General features: G+C 50.1%; 1 protein-coding gene across 1 annotated transcript; it reads left to right on the forward strand.

The window, feature by feature from the left end:
* The first annotated feature begins 6 nt into the window (after window positions 1-6).
* Window positions 7-8745, forward strand: ELFN2 (extracellular leucine rich repeat and fibronectin type III domain containing 2). Its single transcript, XM_038172979.2, has one exon. The coding sequence runs from the start codon at window positions 422-424 to the stop codon at window positions 2846-2848; it is 2427 nt and encodes an 808-aa protein (XP_038028907.1). The 5' UTR covers window positions 7-421; the 3' UTR covers window positions 2849-8745.
* Window positions 8746-17186: the final 8441 nt, after the last annotated feature.

A 17186-nucleotide genomic window follows, 5' to 3' on the forward strand; every position in this document is an offset into this window, starting at 1 on the left:
TTGGTGTGGGTGGGGGGTGGGTGGGAGGGAGGACAGTGGAAGAAGTGGGACAGTCGCTCTTGAGCATCAAAGAAGATTCTCTGTCCTCAGTCTGAATTTCTGTTTAGAAAAGAAGCACAAAGTGATCCCTTCCAGACCACTCATCCTTGGTGGCAGCTTTTGGGTGTGCTGGAAGCAAACTGCATGTCTCCTCCCTGCTCCATGCTCCTGGCTTGACCCAGAGGGCAAGAAGAAATGATGGCGTTGACACCCAATAGGACTGGGGTGCTCATGGACTTCTGTTGCTAAACCCCTATTTACTACCCCCTTTCTCTTTCCTCTGCCCCCAATTTTCCTTTTGCTGTGGTCCTGGAATTTGTATTTTTTGTTGCTTTTTTTTTTTTTCTTTTCTCCTTTTTTTTCCTTTTTCTTTTTTGGCCTGATGAGGGCACCACTGCAGACCATGATGTGCCTGGGGTTGTGGGCAGCTGCCCTGCTCTGCTTGTTTTCCCCCGGCACTGTGCGAGGTGACTGCTGGCTGATCGAGGGGGACAAAGGTTATGTGTGGCTGGCCATCTGCAGCCAGAACCAGCCCCCGTACGAGACCATCCCCCAGCACATCAACAGCACGGTGCATGACTTGCGTCTCAACGAGAATAAGCTCAAAGTGGTGCTGTACTCCTCCCTCAACCGCTTCGGCAACCTGACCGACCTGAACCTGACCAAGAACGAGATCTCCTACATCGAGGATGGGGCTTTCATGGGCCAGACAAACCTCCAGGTCTTGCAGCTGGGCTACAACAAACTCACAAACCTGACAGAGGGCATGTTGAGGGGCATGGCCCGGCTCCAGTTCCTATTCGTGCAGCACAACCTGATAGAGCTGGTCACCCCTACTGCCTTCTCCGAGTGCCCCAGCCTGATTAGCATCGACCTGTCGTCGAACCGTCTCAGCCGCCTGGAAGGCAACACGTTCACCAGCTTGAGCAATCTGATGGTGTGTGAGCTGGCAGGCAACCCCTTCAACTGTGACTGTAGCCTCTACAGCTTTCTTAACTGGCTGGCGCTCTTCAACAACGTCACCAAGAACTACGACCGGCTCCAGTGTGAGACGCCGCGGGAGTTTGCCGGGTACCCGCTCCTGGTACCTCGGCCTCACCACAACCGCAATGCCATCACCATCTTCCAGTCCATGTGCAGAGGTGGCACCATCCCCTCCCTCTCCAGGGTCAACCCCACCCCTTACACCCCTGACTCCCAGCGAGACTTGGATGAGGGCTCAGCCATCAGCCCCGGGGACTTCCTCTCCGTCAAGCCTCCAGCCTCCTCCACCACCGACTCCTCCTTCAGCCCCAGCATCAAGCTCCATGATGTCACCATCACCTCAGCCATCCTGATGGTGACCATCCCCATGCCCTACAGTAAGATGTACGTGCTGGTCCAGTACAACAACAGCTATGTGTCTGACATTGCGACACTGAAGAGCAAGAAGGAGTACGTCACTGTCAACAAGTTGAAGGCCCACACTGATTACACTTTCTGTGTGGCCTCCATCCGCAACAACAGGCGCTACAACCACACTTGCCTGACCTTTGCAACCCGGAGCAAAGGCAGGGAGGACCCCATTTCCAGTACTTCCACCACCACACACTATATCATGACCACCCTGGGTTGCCTCTTCGGGATGGTCATTGTCCTGGGGGTGGTGTACTACTGCCTGCGGAAGCGGAGGATGCAGGAAGAGAAACAGAAGTCCCTCAATGTCAAAAAGACCATCCTGGAAATGCGTTATGGATCAGATATTGATACCAGTACCATGGTCCATCCTTCCCAGAAACTGGGTGAGCCACCAGTGATCCCCGTCTCACGGATGTCCTCCATCCCTTCCATGATTGGGGAGAAGTTGCCCCCACCAAAGTCAATGGAGGCTGGTATGGAGACCCCCAAAGTCACCACTAAAGGCAACTACATTGAGGTGCGGACTGGTGGTGGGGATGGTCTGGAACGGACCCAGCGGGATGAGGACCTGAGGGAGCTTGACAATGGGCAAGGCTCAGCTGCTGAGATCTCTACTATTGCCAAGGAGGTAGACAAGGTCAACCAGATCATCAACAACTGTATTGATGCCCTCAAGCTGGACACGGCCTCTTTCCTGGGTGGTGGGACTGGCGTAGACTCAGACATGGCCTTTGAGTGCCAGTCCATACCTGCCAGTTCCTCGGGTGGGCTAGAGCGGCCCAGCTTTCTTTCCCCACCCTACAAGGAAAGCTCCCACCACCCGTTGCAGCGCCAGCTCAGTGCTGATGCTGCCGTGGCCAGAAAGACCTGCAGCGTCTCCTCCAGCGGCTCCATCAAGAGCGCCAAGGTCTTCAGCCTGGATGTGCCTGACCACCCGCCACTGAGCAAGTCTGACTCCAAATACATCGAGAAGGGCAGCCCGCTCAACAGCCCTTTGGATCGTCTTCCCTTGGTGTCCCCGGGCGCCATCCACCACTTGGAGGTCAAGCCTTCGTACCACTGCAGCGAGCACCGACACTCCTTCCCGGCCCTGTACTACGAGGAAAGTGCTGACACCTTGAGCCAGCGCGTGTCGTTCCTCAAGCCACTCTCCCGCTCCAAGCGAGACTCCACCTATTCCCAGCTCTCCCCCAGACACTACTTCTCGGGTTACTCCTCCAGCCCTGAGTACTCATCGGAGAGCACCCACAAGATCTGGGAGCGATTCCGGCCTTACAAGAAGCACCACAGGGAGGAGGTTTACATGGCGGCTGGGCATGCCCTGCGGAAGAAAGTGCAGTTTGCCAAGGACGAGGATCTGCATGACATCCTGGATTACTGGAAAGGAGTCTCTGCTCAGCAGAAGCTGTGACTCTCCCCTATTCTTTCCAAGGAAACAATACAAAACAAGACCCCCTCCCCCAACAACCAGAAAGAAAAAAAAAAATGCCACTTGACTGTGAAAAATAAACCAACAACAAAATACTCCCGACAAATACAAAACTGACAGAATTGTTTCTTAAAGTTTACAACAACAGAAAAACTCTCACACACACAGACACACACACACACATATGCCGAATTGTCTCTACTGTGTTACGGGGACCATTGTTCTGCCTGCAGATGGTTGGGAGGAGAGTCCTGCTCTGACACTGTGGTAACAGCGCTGGAGTGCGGGTGGGTGGCACTGGGAGGGGGTGGCAGTGGTGGCAGGGGATGGGCAGGGACGGACACTCACCAGGCATGGAACTCAGCTGTGAACTATTGCTCTTTCTGTTCCTCTTGCTGCTTGAGAGATGATTTTTCTTTTCGGTGGGAGGGGAGAACTTTGGTTTAGAGAGCTTCTCTGCCCACTTCATACACCTACTTTTCCAAATTTTCTGTCACATTAGTTTCCCCCTCCCCCCATATCCTTTGGCAGTTGAGGCTTTACTCTCTCTTCTGTCCCCTTCCAAGTTAGGTGGGATTTGTTGGAAGAAGTTCTCTCACTCCCTTTCCTTTTCCTCTTCCCTACCCATCTCCCTAGGCTTGCACTTTTCGTCTAGATATTTCAGGAACCTCCATCATCCTCAGAGGAAGGAGAGTGTGATGGACAGGAGGTAGACTTACCACACAACAGGCTCTGTGCCCTTGCTGCTCTCCCCTCTCCCCTTCTCCCACCATGCTATTGATGTTGAACACCAGCGATCCCGGAGTGACAGGCCTGCTCAGAGCCAGTTATCTGGGGGTATGTCTGTGCTCTTTTGCACATCAAGTGAGGTCCTCAAGGAAAGGTGGAGGAGGAGTCATGAAAGTCCAGTCTTTCAGAGGTGCGAGGGGTTCCTATGTCTCCATGGGTGTCATAGGTCCTACCATTTCCCACCATTTGGGTCCTACCATTTCCCACTATGCACACCCATGCCGAGGCTGACCTGAGGAGCAGGTTTGGTACACTGGTTTGCCTCCCTTATTATGAGAAAGGGATGTGGAGAGGAGCTAAGCAGAACAACTTGCACGCAAAGCTTCTGTAGAGCTTCCCGACTGACTTGCATCATGTTGGGAGAGGGGTAGAGGAGCATCAGACATCCTCCTTGCTTTCCTCAGGAGAGCTGAATGCAAAAATAGGATTTCTATTGCTTAGAAAGCACTGGGTTCATAGAAAAGACACCGAGTGTCTTCCACTTGCATAGGCTTTGGATACTTTGGCATGAATAGGAGATAGTGTAGGGTGAAGGCAAAAGCACAGGAAATAAAAGGGATGTGAGAGTGGGCCCTGGAGCAGCCCAGGAGGGTTTGCTCCAAAAGAAGCTGCCTTTGAGTGTGCAGCCATATGGTGTGCTGGGGTAGAGGAGGATACTAGCCTCTGGATAACAGTGTTCCTCTGAATACTTAAGAGGCTCTTAATACTTAAGAGTCAGAACAAACTTACCACCTCCTAAATCCTCCACCTCCTCACAGTTAGCTGTGACAGACTTTTCTTAGGGACTCTTTAACATCTTGTCAAAAAAAAAAAAAACCACAACACAAGTTTTCCTTGCTAGGTCCCAGCCTCTCTCCCTTGGATAGAAGAGCTGCCACGGTGTTGGGAATGAGCATATTGCCCTCTCCACTTCACCCTGTTTCTGAGCAGCCCAACAAAGCACAATCCTGGCACCCTCTCTCCCAGTTTCCTTGTCAGGCAGGGGTGGCTGCCTGCTTCGTGCATCCATAGTGCACTTTTTATGCAGCATTGTGGTCCTCCTCTCCATGAGCTGCACACCCCAATCGTTCTTGACTATCGTTCACACCTACCAGGATGAGAGTGAGGGCCTGTGTTGTGTTGGCCTTTCCCAAGTGGCTATTTCCTTTCTGAGGTGCTCCTCTGGGGCTCCAATGTGTTTGGGGGCCCTGGGAAAAGGATGGGTGTGAAGTACCTTCTCTGGGAGGTGTTTATGTGCTGCCTGCACAGTATCTGTCAGGTCATAGTGTTGCCAGCTCTGACAGCTGGTTTCAGTGCTGGAGGTAACATAGCTTCATCTTCTAAACGTGAGGAGCAGCAGTAGGCAGAGCCTGGTGCGCAAAAATCAGAGTGGTACACCTCAAGGTCTAAGCCTTGTGAAGATCCTTGGCATCCCTTCTTTGTAGGGATGCTGAGAGTAACAATCCTAAACCAGCTCTGGATCCCATTGCCTCAGCCTCCTTCACTGTCAGCCACATTCCCCCGCAGCCAGAGCATCATTTTGCCTCGAGTCCAGAGGTATCTGTGGGACTGACTCCACCCTGTAAGAGTCAGTGCAAGGCAGCAGAAGGGGTGTGTGTGTGCAGAATGATGAAGGACATCGCTGCTGCCGGGTGTTCCTCCACGTTGGGACAATGCAGCAAGTCAAGGCAGGCAAATGCTGTGAGAGGTGGTTAGGCACAGCAGGGACCTCTCCAGCTGCCATGTGGAACAGGCCCAGTGGTCTTCCAGAGCGGCAGCTCTTCCAGGAAAGGCTAATGGCTGGGGCACAGAATTGGACAGGAAAAGGAGGATGTCAGGCACAGGGGGATGGCATCCTGTTCCGCTCCCCGCCTCTTCCCTCCCTGTGCTTCTCCTCTGCTTTATGGTCTTGTAATGAGTTCTGCTCATATAGGTTTTTTTGGGGAGCCTTGACCTGTAATGGTTTCTGCTCCCTCTGCTCATCACCCCAGCAAGGCAGAATGGTCAGGAATACAAGTATCATCAAGCCCTTCTTTTGCCTGTGGTGGGGGTAAGGCTGGGTGTGGGGGATAAGCCATTTCTCTCCCCAGTATAGCCCCCCACTCCAAACCAGTGGGTGAAGTTTGCACAAGATGGACTGTTCTGTGGGAGGAAGAGGGCAAGGAAGGGGAACAAAGTGTCCCACCTTCCTTCCTCCTCCCTTCTTCCTTGTCCTGCTCCTTCCCCAGGGATGAGGGCTCACGAAGTGACGCCAGCCCTGTTGGAGGAAAGCAGATTTAGCGTTATATTTGCATGATGATTTTACTGTATTTTTCTGAGCAAACACCTGTTGTGTATGTGCCAGTTTGTTGGAATTTAACCTCCCCCCCCACAATGTCTCACCCATCCTTGTCCCTGTTTTCCGTGCTCCTTTCCTTCATCCCCGATGTGATTTTATGAGAGACTCCTACCAGTTTGGGAGGGAACACAACCCCAAGAGATCCCAACCCAATCAGCCTCAGAAAAAACTCTCCCTCCTCTTTTCAGTGCCCCTTCCCCTTGCCCTAAATGTGGTCTCTTAGCTGCTTTTCAGGATTGCGTGTATGAAGGGGGATGTGTTATATACCAAAGGCCTGTTCTTTCTAGTGGTCATCATTTCTCCTAATTATTTAGAAAAAGGAGTGAGGTCCATCGAGACAGATCTCATAAGAGAAAAGGTCACTACCATCCATCTGCCCTGGTTTCACCTTCCCCAGATCTACAAGCAAGGCCATTCTTGGGGGAGCAAGGACTACCTCACCTGAAGAGAAACCTCTGTCACAGAAAAAGCTTGATTTGGAGCCTGTTGCGGTCGCTGGAAGACCTCTCACTACCTTCCTCTTACTGATTGCAGGAGGCTTTGGGTTAGGTCTGTCCTACTCCTCCTCTCCTGTGGGTGGCCCTGGCAGAGGGCAGGGCCCGATGACAACTCTAAGACCACCATGGTGGAAAAAGGCCCAAAGAAAAGCCCTAAGCCCTAAGCCCTCTATGGCAGGCTCACCCCTGGGCAAAGTGAATCCATGGGGCAGAACCAGGACCAGCCCCCTTCACACTTTATTTCTGGGTTGGTGACTCCCGACAGGGAAAATCAAGGGTTTAGTTCGCCTCCCTGAGAAGAGCAGAGGGTGAGGAATGAGGAAGGGTGATGACCTGCCCTTTCTCCCAAGAACAGGCCCAGGGGAGCTGGACTGGATTCCCACACCCAGAAAGGTGAACATGAGACCCTAGGTGTGCTGTTCCCGTGGTGCAGAGCCCTTCCCCACCCCTGCGGGTGCTGCCCCAGCTCCTGCTCCAGTGCCACGTTCCCCTCGCCCGCTCCCCACTCTTCCGTGCTGAATAAATCCCTCCCGAGGCAGGTGTGAAATATTCATGACTGACAAATGAAGATTTATGTCAGGCTGAGGAGGCCTCTGTGTGTTTGCAATGCTAATCAGCCTGCCTTCCTGGAGGAGGCTCTGCCAGGAAGGCTTGGGGGAAGGAGGGGGAGATGCAGGAGGGAAAAAAGGAGCCAAGGAAGAGAAAGAAGGGGCAGAGACAGCAGGGATGAGCAGGGTCTGCCGTACTGAAAGGACCAAGGGATGGGGAGGGTGCTAGGAGGAAACAGGGAGAGGGAGGGAGCAGAGAAGAGGGATAGGATGGAAGGAACAGGGGAAGAGATGGACGCAGAGGAAAGAATAGGATAGAAAGGACCAGTGAGAGAAAGAACTGAATGCACAGGGGGAGAGGAGGTGGGGAGTAAGTCAGTGCCTGAAGAGAAAAGCTGGAATGACTTCATGATGAGCTGTGGCCGCTCTCTGTAGGGCAGAGCTCAACGCAACAGGTCGGGCAGCTGCCACACGGGCAGGAGCTGGAGCCGCGGCCCCGAAAGCACATTTGCCATGCTTGTTGCTGACCGGAGAGCTCGGCTGCGTCTGGAAGCACACAAGGCCTCTGGGAACCTGGAGAACGCTCTTCTTCCACCGCCACCACCTCCTTCAGCACAAGCTGCGCTCATGGAGCCACGTCCTCTTGCGGGAGCCAGCCTGCTGCTGATGTCCCACCCCCCGAGCAGGAGGGAGCATCTTCGGGGTGACTCGGTGTGGGAAGGACACTGAGCGCCACCCTCCACCGGGCTACGAGGGTCTCTCGTAGGGCTGGAGGAGCCTACCCCACCTCAGCTGCCCCCTCCCTACCCTGGCTGAGGCAGGTGTTTTGGGGTCTTTCCCCAACCAAGGGGCAGAGGGGGGTGTCTGTTGCCTCCCCCATACACACACACGCACCCTGTCCCTCCAGCCACTTTGCTCTTGCGCTGTGAGGGGCTGTCTTGATCTGCCTCCCCGTTTCTTCCCTGCTGTGGGAAGCTCTCCCTATACCTCTCCCCATGCAGCCCTGCCATGGCAGCTCTAACCCACCCCCCTTCAACCCTTCTCCTCTCTCCCCCTCTCACGGGTCCCCCTCTGTCCGCCCCATCCTCGCGCGTTTGGCTTGGCCTTCGCCTCCCCGTCACCACCACCGCCACTGTGAGGCCTTGCTCTTCGGTGGCCTGCTCCCACCGCCTGCTCTCCCCCTCTCCTTGGGGGGAAGAAGGAGCCGGCTGGGTCAGGCGAGGTCCACCGGGGCTGGTACCGCTGGTCCATCCACAAGCACAGCACCTGGGGCGAGGGGGTGGGAAGGGGTGGGCAGCTGCGGGGGCAAAGAGCCAAGGGGGGGCTCCCCTTGAATGTAAAGAAGGGCCTCGGAGGCAGCTGCTGGGACTGGCTCCTTGTGGCCTCTTTGGTGTTCCTCTTTCCGCAACAACCCTGTGACCCCCCCCGGTTGTGTATGGACACATTTGAGTTGGAGTTATGTTCTTTTCTCTGTTCTTTTATTTTTGTTTTTCTTTCCTTCTTTTGGATTTCTCTTTCTTTCTCTTCCTTTTCTTTCTCTCTCTCTCTTTTCTTTTTCTTCTTTCTTTTCCTGTTTTAAAACTGAATGGCACGAAATCGTTTTTCCTCAACTCGGAGATTCCTGTATGGAGAAAATCAATTTCTATATTTGCAATAAATTTCTTATTTAAAAAAAAGCGACAAAAAATCCAAAAAAACAACAAACAAAAAATATGAAAAGCTGCTTCTGAGTCCGTTTTTCCCAGCCTTGTCTTGCACAGGAGGTGGGATGGGATGGAGGGAACGGGATAAGGGGGAAACTGAGAAAGCTGGGTGAGGGTGTGGGGGAAGGATTCTGGATATCTGCGTCCCACTAAAACACTTTTCTCTGCACTTGGAGGTTATCTCATTGTGGAGCACTGTGTGGATGCATCCTCGTTTTTGCTGAGTCCTCAGTTCTGCCATGATACTGGTCCTCTACTGCTCAGCACCCAGCTCACATCCTGTCCAAGGCATGCATACAGCACTGCCTGGGTGTAGGGCAGAGCTTCCTCACCTACCAACTACACCACAAATCCTCAGCCGGTGGTAAGAGGCATCCTCTGCCAAGCTCCAGAGCTGTCCAGAGAAACACACTCCAAGCCAGGTGATTTGGCCATGGGTAGTGACTAAGCAATCTGTAACCTAATCCACCAGCAGATATCCTGATCTCAGCTCTTCCTAAGCATCAATATTTCAAGGCAAGGATACAGCTAGCAAATCTGTGTGTATTGGTGCATTTATACACATAATTAGGCCAATTTGTTCATGGTGACATAGCAGCTATTCTCTTAAATGTCTTCTCTCTTCTCCAGCTCCTGATTTTTTCTCATTTCCAGTCTCTCCAAGAGTGTTAGTGCTGCTTGGCTCAGAGATTTATGTCTTTTGACCGTGCATGTCCAGCTTTGATCAAACACGTCTAACTGTGGCTTCTGAGCTTCCTTCTTGGAGGCAGCTGCTGGGACTAGCTGTTTGCAGCCTCTGTTCCTGGAGTAGAAAAGGGCAGAAATAAGCAGTCGGGGGTGGGGAGGTGAATGTGAATATGGACACAACAGTGACTTTCAGCTCCTGGATATATATGCCGCAGAAGCTGGCAACACTTATTAATGCTTGAATTGATTTTAGAGCAGCCTTGGGGGCAGCTGCCTACTACAGGCAGATGCTTCACAGTCTAATGTGTTCTTCCTTGGTCCTGGGAAGGATGTCTGAGTGTAGGAAGGGATGGTGCTGGGCTCTGCATCTCTCGGGGATGGACAATAGTGCGTAACAAAGTGGAGCTCTGCTAAGGTTAATCAGAATTTCAAGTGCTTGGTGGAAAGTTGGATTTTTGGGTCAAAGAGGAATTCCTGACACCTGCACCTCTGCAGTGCAGGGATCTGGGCTGTCAGAGACAGGGAATCTCAAACCTTGAGAGGAACAACTTTTAAACTGGTGTAATCTAATCAGTAGAGTGCCCCCATGCTGTTTATTTTGTTGCTAAATTCAATTTTGTCTCCACAGTCCCTGCATTTCATCTGGTTGCTCTGCCACAGGGATGAGAAAGGACAAGATGTATTTGCAGCTGCCATGTAGGGGGAGCAGAAAGCTTTGGGAAGGAAATACTGTCAGGGCTGGAGAAGTCATGAATGTCCTGAAGCCAGGCAGAGATTGTTGAATCTCTGTGTTGGGGGAACATTGAAGGACAGTAGTCAGCCCTCTGGGTCAAAAGGAAAGAGTTAAGCAGTGCTGGTATTTAAACAGCCTTTGGCTGACTCCAGAGACCCTGGGATTCCTCTGCTCTGCACAGCGCTGTGTCAGACTGTGTGCCTCTGGGGAAGGGACAAGGTGTCAGCGGCTTCTGAGAGTCTGTGTTGTTCTCTCAAGTGCCTCTGAATATGACTGTGTCTATCTGATGCAGTCCCTGCAGCAAACCACGTTGACCTCTGCCTCCTGAGCCCACTTGGTGCACCACGACAGCTGCATCAAGGAGTGGGAGAAAGGCCCAAGTGCCTTTGGGAGCAGTGAAGTGGCTGCAGGAGACAGTGTGAGGGATGGTCAGCTGGGTGGCCAGTGTGAGCTCACTGAGAAAAACACTGCAGCTTTATAAACCCATGTTCTAGGCTGGCTGCAGACTCAGGAAACCCATATTGTGACATCTTGTGCTTGGTTCCTGCTGTCTTGCTGTCATGTGCTTGCTTCATGCTATCTCAGTTCTGTATCATCCCCATGAAGTTCAGTGACTTATCCAAGCAATCATTTGCTGCAACACAGGAAGCCACAGAGCCTTTTGCTGGAAATCATATGGGACTGCTGGGATCTCTTTGTGTGTGCGCACATGTGAGTATGTGTTGTGAAATGTACAGGCATGTGGGCAATATTGCCCTCTCCTGGACTGACTGTCCGGACTGGAAGAGCACCACTGGTGGAACTGCAGCTTGACAGATGAATTCTGTTTCCCTGCAAGGGTAATGTCCTCTCTGAACCTTGATTTTCTATCCACATCCTGCAGGCTGTTATAGCCAGGTCAGGCTGGGGACTAACTCTGTTCTCTGGAGCACCAGTGCCTGGGCACCCTGAGCAATCATGACACCTCGGGGTCAGGTGAGGTCTAAGGGAACATGATGAGGAACCTGCCCTCTCCAAACAAGGTCAGCTTCAGTGAAACCAGTAACTAACATCTCTGAAGGGCAATGAGTAAAAATACATGAGGGTATGAGGGTCACACTGCTGATATTTGTCCCACTGCTGATGCATTGTCTCCTCAGAGTGAAGAGAGTATTGCAATCTGTGGAACAGTCAGGCCCACATCTCTCCCCAGGTCTTGGGTGTGCTCTTAATTAACACACAAAGCCATGGGTCTTGTAGAGCTGGAGGATAGAGTGAGACCTGTATAGAACCCAAAGGGATTTGGGAGAATAATTGCACAGGCTATGCTCACCCTTTATCAGGGGAACAGAGGGTACCACTGAACAACCTGTACATCTCCTTCCTCATCCATGGAAGAAGCACAAAGAGAGAGAAGGCGAACATGAACAGTATGAGTGAAAGATTTAGGAGTGAAGGGATAAGGGGGATGGAAGGATCACTTGAATACCCAAGGTTCACATGCGTACTTACAATGATGCTCCATTCCTTGGCTTCCCAAGCATCAAACGAGGGGCTGTGTCCTCCCTTCCCTCATCGAGCTCCCTGGGACAGGGTCTGTCTCTCACAACATGGTTATATGATGCCTCTTATAGTGGAATTGCCAGACTAGTCAGGGACTGATAGTACACATCTTCAAAGGAGGAAGGAACATCACTGAAAGTGAGTCCGAGGACCTGTCCCGGTGACTCTTGCTGAGCAAGGCAGAAGTAAGCAGGGGCCCAGCCAACATTACTGTGGAAAATGGATCAAAAGCCTCATCATTTTTTAAATAAGAAACACTTAAAAAAGAAAAGCATTCAGCTCCATCTCGCTGTATATGTCGCCAGAAAGGGCATCATTAAGAATTCATTGCAACTTCTGCACCCAATTTTCCGGCCCAATGCTTTGTCCCGCTTGTCTTGCTCCAGCTCCAAAGACAGTGGAGGCACTGCCATGAGTACCGAGGGACAAATGGGACCTGAATAACAAGATGGAGCTTGAAGAAAGGGCTGGGGGAACTGAGGACCTCTGGTGTGAAGTGGCTGAAGGAGGGAGAAGCACAGCTAGGCAGGAAGAATGAGGAAGAGCCAGGGTTGCCCACAGACCTGTGAGCAAACAGGCATGAGCCAGCCGCAGCTGCTGGCTGTCATCTGCTCACACAGGCAGGGGGATTTCCATAGGCTTTCTTCTTCCCTACTCAAATGGCTGGTGTTTATCCAGAGGTTGGTGTAAGGGTGTGACTGGGGATTCCTAACAGCTGGAAATGGCCCACAAGCTGTCCAACCAAGGTCTTGAGCTGCAGGACAGTGATGCAGCTACCCAACAAAAATGGCCCAGCTATGTCATAAGGTGAATTCGTCAGGACAAGGAGGTGCTAAGCCCAGCAGGCTGAAGCTATACAGGCTGAAAAGGCTGTACATGTATTTGAAGGGCTTCAGTCGAAGGAAAATGGCTGCTTATTCTCATACTATCTGGAGGAAAACAGGCTTCATGCAGGGCTTTGCTCAGATTGGGCAGTGGTCCAGAAGATGCATGAGATGCCAGCTTCTCATCCCCTCCTTGTAAGCTGGGAAAAGATCTATTGCCTCGGTTTCCCTGCAATACATTTTCTCTGTCTGTCTTCTGACACTGTAATCCACCAGGCTTCCTGCCTGTGACACCCATTTCTCCTTCTCTCTGCTTCTCAAGTGGCAGCCAGGGAGATAATTGGTATTTTTGACACTGTCTGTTGAGCACTTTGTGGCAGGAGCTGCCAGGATGAAGTGGTGAATTAGATAATTAGGGTTAATTAGAGGCTTTACAGGGCTTTGTTACCATACTCCATGAGAATGGCGCAATCCTTTCAGGGCCGATACATGGAATGGTGCCATCGGGGCAGAGGGGAGAAGTGAGGAGCTGCCAAAGGCATTTGCACTGAGGATAAGAAAAGGGCAGTCCTGCTTCTTAGTGGCATTGGAGGTGCTGTGGTAGAGCAAGCTGCTCAGAAGGGTGAGAAGCAAGGCTGGACACAGGGCACATATAAACAGAGGCCTGAGTGACCTTCACTAGGCCCTGAAATGCACCTGGTCACCCACTGCTGCTGGTGGCAGCTCTGCTCTGTCATGCAGATCCCACCTCTGTAAGAAGGGGTCGGGGTCTTTCCTGCCCCTCTGAGAAGAGCAGGCTACCTGGGGCTGTGGGTATGGTGGAAAAGTACTTCTTTACCCAGCCCTATTGTGCCTGTCTGTAAAGGAAAGCTCTTCAACTTGCAATTGTTGGCATGTAGGGGCCCTCTGAAGAGGTCACCTTTGCCAGCTTGGCCTTTCTGCACCCTCTTGGAGAAATATGGAATTGGTCTTGTTGCTAGCAGCCTTTGGAGTGATCAGTCCAGCATATTGGTGAATCTTCCTACAGAAGAGTGTAAATCTCAAGGTCACTACATTGCTGCCCAAATTACCCCAGTTGTGACACTACTAGTAATGGCCTTGATTGCACAGTAGGGGAGGCAGGGGCAGGCCACTTCTATCCTAGTGCCATCCCATCAGAACCAGGAAGCTTCCCTGGAAAATACTTCCATGAGGGATTAGGCACTTCCCCCTGCAAGACCCACAGGCTGGAATTTCTATACAAAGGGCACAACGTGGAGGAAGTCAACAGACTTGAGTAAAGGCATCACCTCAGAAACAGCTGAAGCAGAGGAAGTAATTCTTACAAGCAGGGGTCACTCAGCACCTATAGTCTATAGTGAAGGACAGAGAAGGATTTGACTCCATGCGTAATAGCTCAGTTGGAGAGTAGCTTTGGTGGGCAGAGAAAGAAAATCTCAATGACTCCCTCAGACTCTTGTGTTGCAGTGATCTATTAAACAAACAAACGCGTCTCTGCATCGAGCTTAATCCCACGTGATTCTGGTATTTTTAGCAGCTTGTTCATGGATAGGTTAACCAGGACTTTTTCTTGCTTCACTTGCAGGAGCCCTGAAGCCAGGCTCCAAAGATTCCAGTGGTGACCACTAAGTAAGATGGCATGAATGCAACCTAATGTACTATTATAACAGCTGAATTAACAGCACAAAAGTGTAACTAGTCCAGTATCTTGTCTTGCACAAAGGCAGAGGCTAAGGGTATTAGAATATTAGAACAGGGCAAATAATAGGCTGTCCATTGAATTATACCCAAATCAGAGAGATGTATTTGAAAGTGTAGTCTGTCTTTCTTTTTCTTTCTTTCTTTCTTTCTTTCTTTCTTTCTTTCTTTCTTTCTTTCTTTCTTTCTTTCTTTCTTTCTTTCTTTCTTTCTTTCTTTCTTTCTTTCTTTCTTTCTTTCTTTCTTTCTTTCTTTCTTTTTTTCTTTCTTTCTTTTTCTTTCTTTCTTTCTTTCTTTCTTTCTTTCTTTCTTTCTTTCTTTCTTTCTTTCTTTCTTTCTTTCTTTCTTTCTTTCTTTCTTTCTTTCTTTCTTTCTTTCTTTTTCCTTCCTTCCTTCCTTCCTTCCTTCCTTCCTTCCTTCCTTCCTTCCTTCCTTCCTTCCTTCCTTCCTTCCTTCCTTCCTTCCTTCCTTCCTTCCTTCCTTCCTTCCTTCCTTCTTTCCTTCTTTCCTTCTTTCTCTCCTTCTTTCTTTCCTTCTTTCTTTCCTTCCTTCTTTCCTTCTTTCCTTCTTTCCTTCTTTCCTTCTTTCCTTCTTTCCTTCCTTCTTTCTTTCCTTCTTTCCTTCCTTCTTTCTCTCTTTCTTTCTCTCTTTCTCTCTTTCTTTCTCTCTTTCTCTCTTTCTCTCTTTCTTTTTCTCTCTTTCTCTCTCTCTCTCTCATTCTCTCTCTCTTTTTCTCTCTCTTTCTCTCTCTCTTTCTCTCTTTCTCTCTCTTTCTCTCCTTTTCATTCTCTTTCTTTATCTCCTTCTCTCTCTCTTTCTCTCTTTTTTCCTTTTTCCCATGAATTTATTCAATTGGAATTTTAAACCAGATGTCTGGAAGTCTTTAAACTGATGATAACCAGAATCAGGGAAAATAAAACAGGGAAGGCTCATGCCCTGTTCATCAGAGACAGAACACTGTGACAAATATACCTTCATGCTGATCCAATACATTCATTTTTCTACATTTCTACACATCTTGTTCAACATCTGGCAGCCTTGTATCAAGGTCTATCCAGCGAGGCTGCTGCAGCAGTCTGAAATGCTAGATAACTCTTAGCCTGATGCTAAGATCATCTGACAGACCTGATGGAAAAACAGCTGCATCTGAAGCTTCCCAGCATTGCAGCAGTGAGACTCATGGTTTCAGAACAGGGCTTCTGCAGCTGCTGTTGACAGTTCTCCCAGGACACAGCAAGTGCTTGAATAAAACTCTGGCCTTGCAACCACTTGGCATGGACTGAAAGGGCAAGTGGGATGCTCAGATAGAAAACAAACAAACAAACAAACAAACAAACAAAAACTTAAATGCACGTGACAGCAATCAAATGAATGGGAAAGTGAGCTGCATGAAGCTTCAGCTTCTTGTCAATAAAGCCATATAAATCAGGACAGTCCTGGAGACATTGGGCACCAGAGGCTTCACAATTACCTTCACCAGCACCTTGCCAGGTGTTGTGACCGAGGCCAGGTATGCCAGATCATGTGAGAGGGGGAGAGCCATGGCACTGGGAATCTTCCTAGCAGCAAAATTTGCCTTGTGATAGAAAGCTGATGTCAGTGACTGCTGACAATGAAAGACACTGGAGTGTGTGGGTGGAGTGGAAAGGTAAAGAAATCAGGAATTTGTTGGTGAAAATAGAACAAGAAGAGGAAACATATATCCATGACCCCTTCTGAACCAAGATTGGTCTGAAGCCAGGAAAGTTCCTGTGGGATTGATCCTGGGAGATGAAGATCTATGATAGATGTGCTAACGACTTTGCAGTCAGCTTCTCATCCTTTCTTGAGCAGATGGTAGGTGTGCTCTGTACTACTTGCCTATGGGACACAGTGCTGAATATCTGAGTAAGCCTCCAGGTGTGTTCTCATGGCTGCCCAAAACCTTAAAGCTGACAAAAATATGCAGAAGTATATAAGTGGCAAAAGGAATGCTTGGGAAAATGTGAGCTGAATGTGGAATGTGCTTTGGTGATACTGGATGTGGAAAAGGCTGAGATACTGAATGCCTTTTTCACCTTAGCCTTTACTAGCAAGACTGGCCTTCAGAAATGCCAGACCCTGGAGACCAGGGGGACAATATGGAGCAAGGAAGACATAACTCTAGTGTAAGAGGATCAGGTTAGAGAATATTTAAGCAAACTGAACGCTTATAAGTCCATGGGCCCCAATGGGATGCACACAGGAGAGCAAAAGGAGCTGGCTGATGTAATTTTGAAGTCACTCCTGATAACCTTTAAACAATCACAGCGACTGAGAGAAGTGCCTAGGGACTGGAAGAAAGCAAACATTACTCCTATCCTCAAGTAAGGCAAAAAGGAGGACCCAGGGAACTACAGGTCAGTCAGCCTGCCCCCAGTCTCTGGGATGATGATGGAGCAGCTAATCCCAGGAAGCATTTTCAGGCACATGAGGGACAAGAAGTGCCACTAAGATGAAGAGACAGGAGCTTCTTTCCTATGAAGAGAGGCTGAGAGAGCTGGGACTGTTCAGCCTGGAGAAGAGAAGCTTGAGGGAGATCTCATCAGTGTGTTTAAATTGAAGGGAACTAAGAAAGAGGATGGAGCCAAGCTCTTCTCGGTGGTGTCCAGTGCCAGGGCAAGGGGCAATGGGTGCAAACCAGAACATAGGAGGTTCTGTCACTTAGAGCAGCTCTACTGTTAAAATATAAATGCTTATTTTTGCAGAGACCTGGCTGTAAAAACAATAACATACCCTACACTGACTGATGAGCTGGAAGGAAAAGGAAGCAGATTGATGATCCATTTGCATATGGGTACCCATTGTGATAATCCACACCTGAAATAAGGAGGAAGAGGGTTATCTCTTCTATCAGGTAGTTGAGTTGCAGTTTGACACGGTCTTTCAGAGCTGCTCTTTAGGTCAATCTGGCATTCAGGCTGATGCATATGAACCTGGCACATGCTGTGAGCATCGCTTTCT

The sequence above is a fragment of the Anas platyrhynchos genome, chromosome 1 (genome assembly GCF_047663525.1).
Source record: "Anas platyrhynchos isolate ZD024472 breed Pekin duck chromosome 1, IASCAAS_PekinDuck_T2T, whole genome shotgun sequence".
Lineage (NCBI taxonomy): Eukaryota > Metazoa > Chordata > Aves > Anseriformes > Anatidae > Anas > Anas platyrhynchos.

What these genes read in the sequence shown, in the direction of transcription:
- ELFN2 (XM_038172979.2), top strand. Translation starts at nt 422, where the DNA reads ATGAGGGCACCACTGCAGACCATGATGTGCCTGGGGTTGTGGGCAGCT.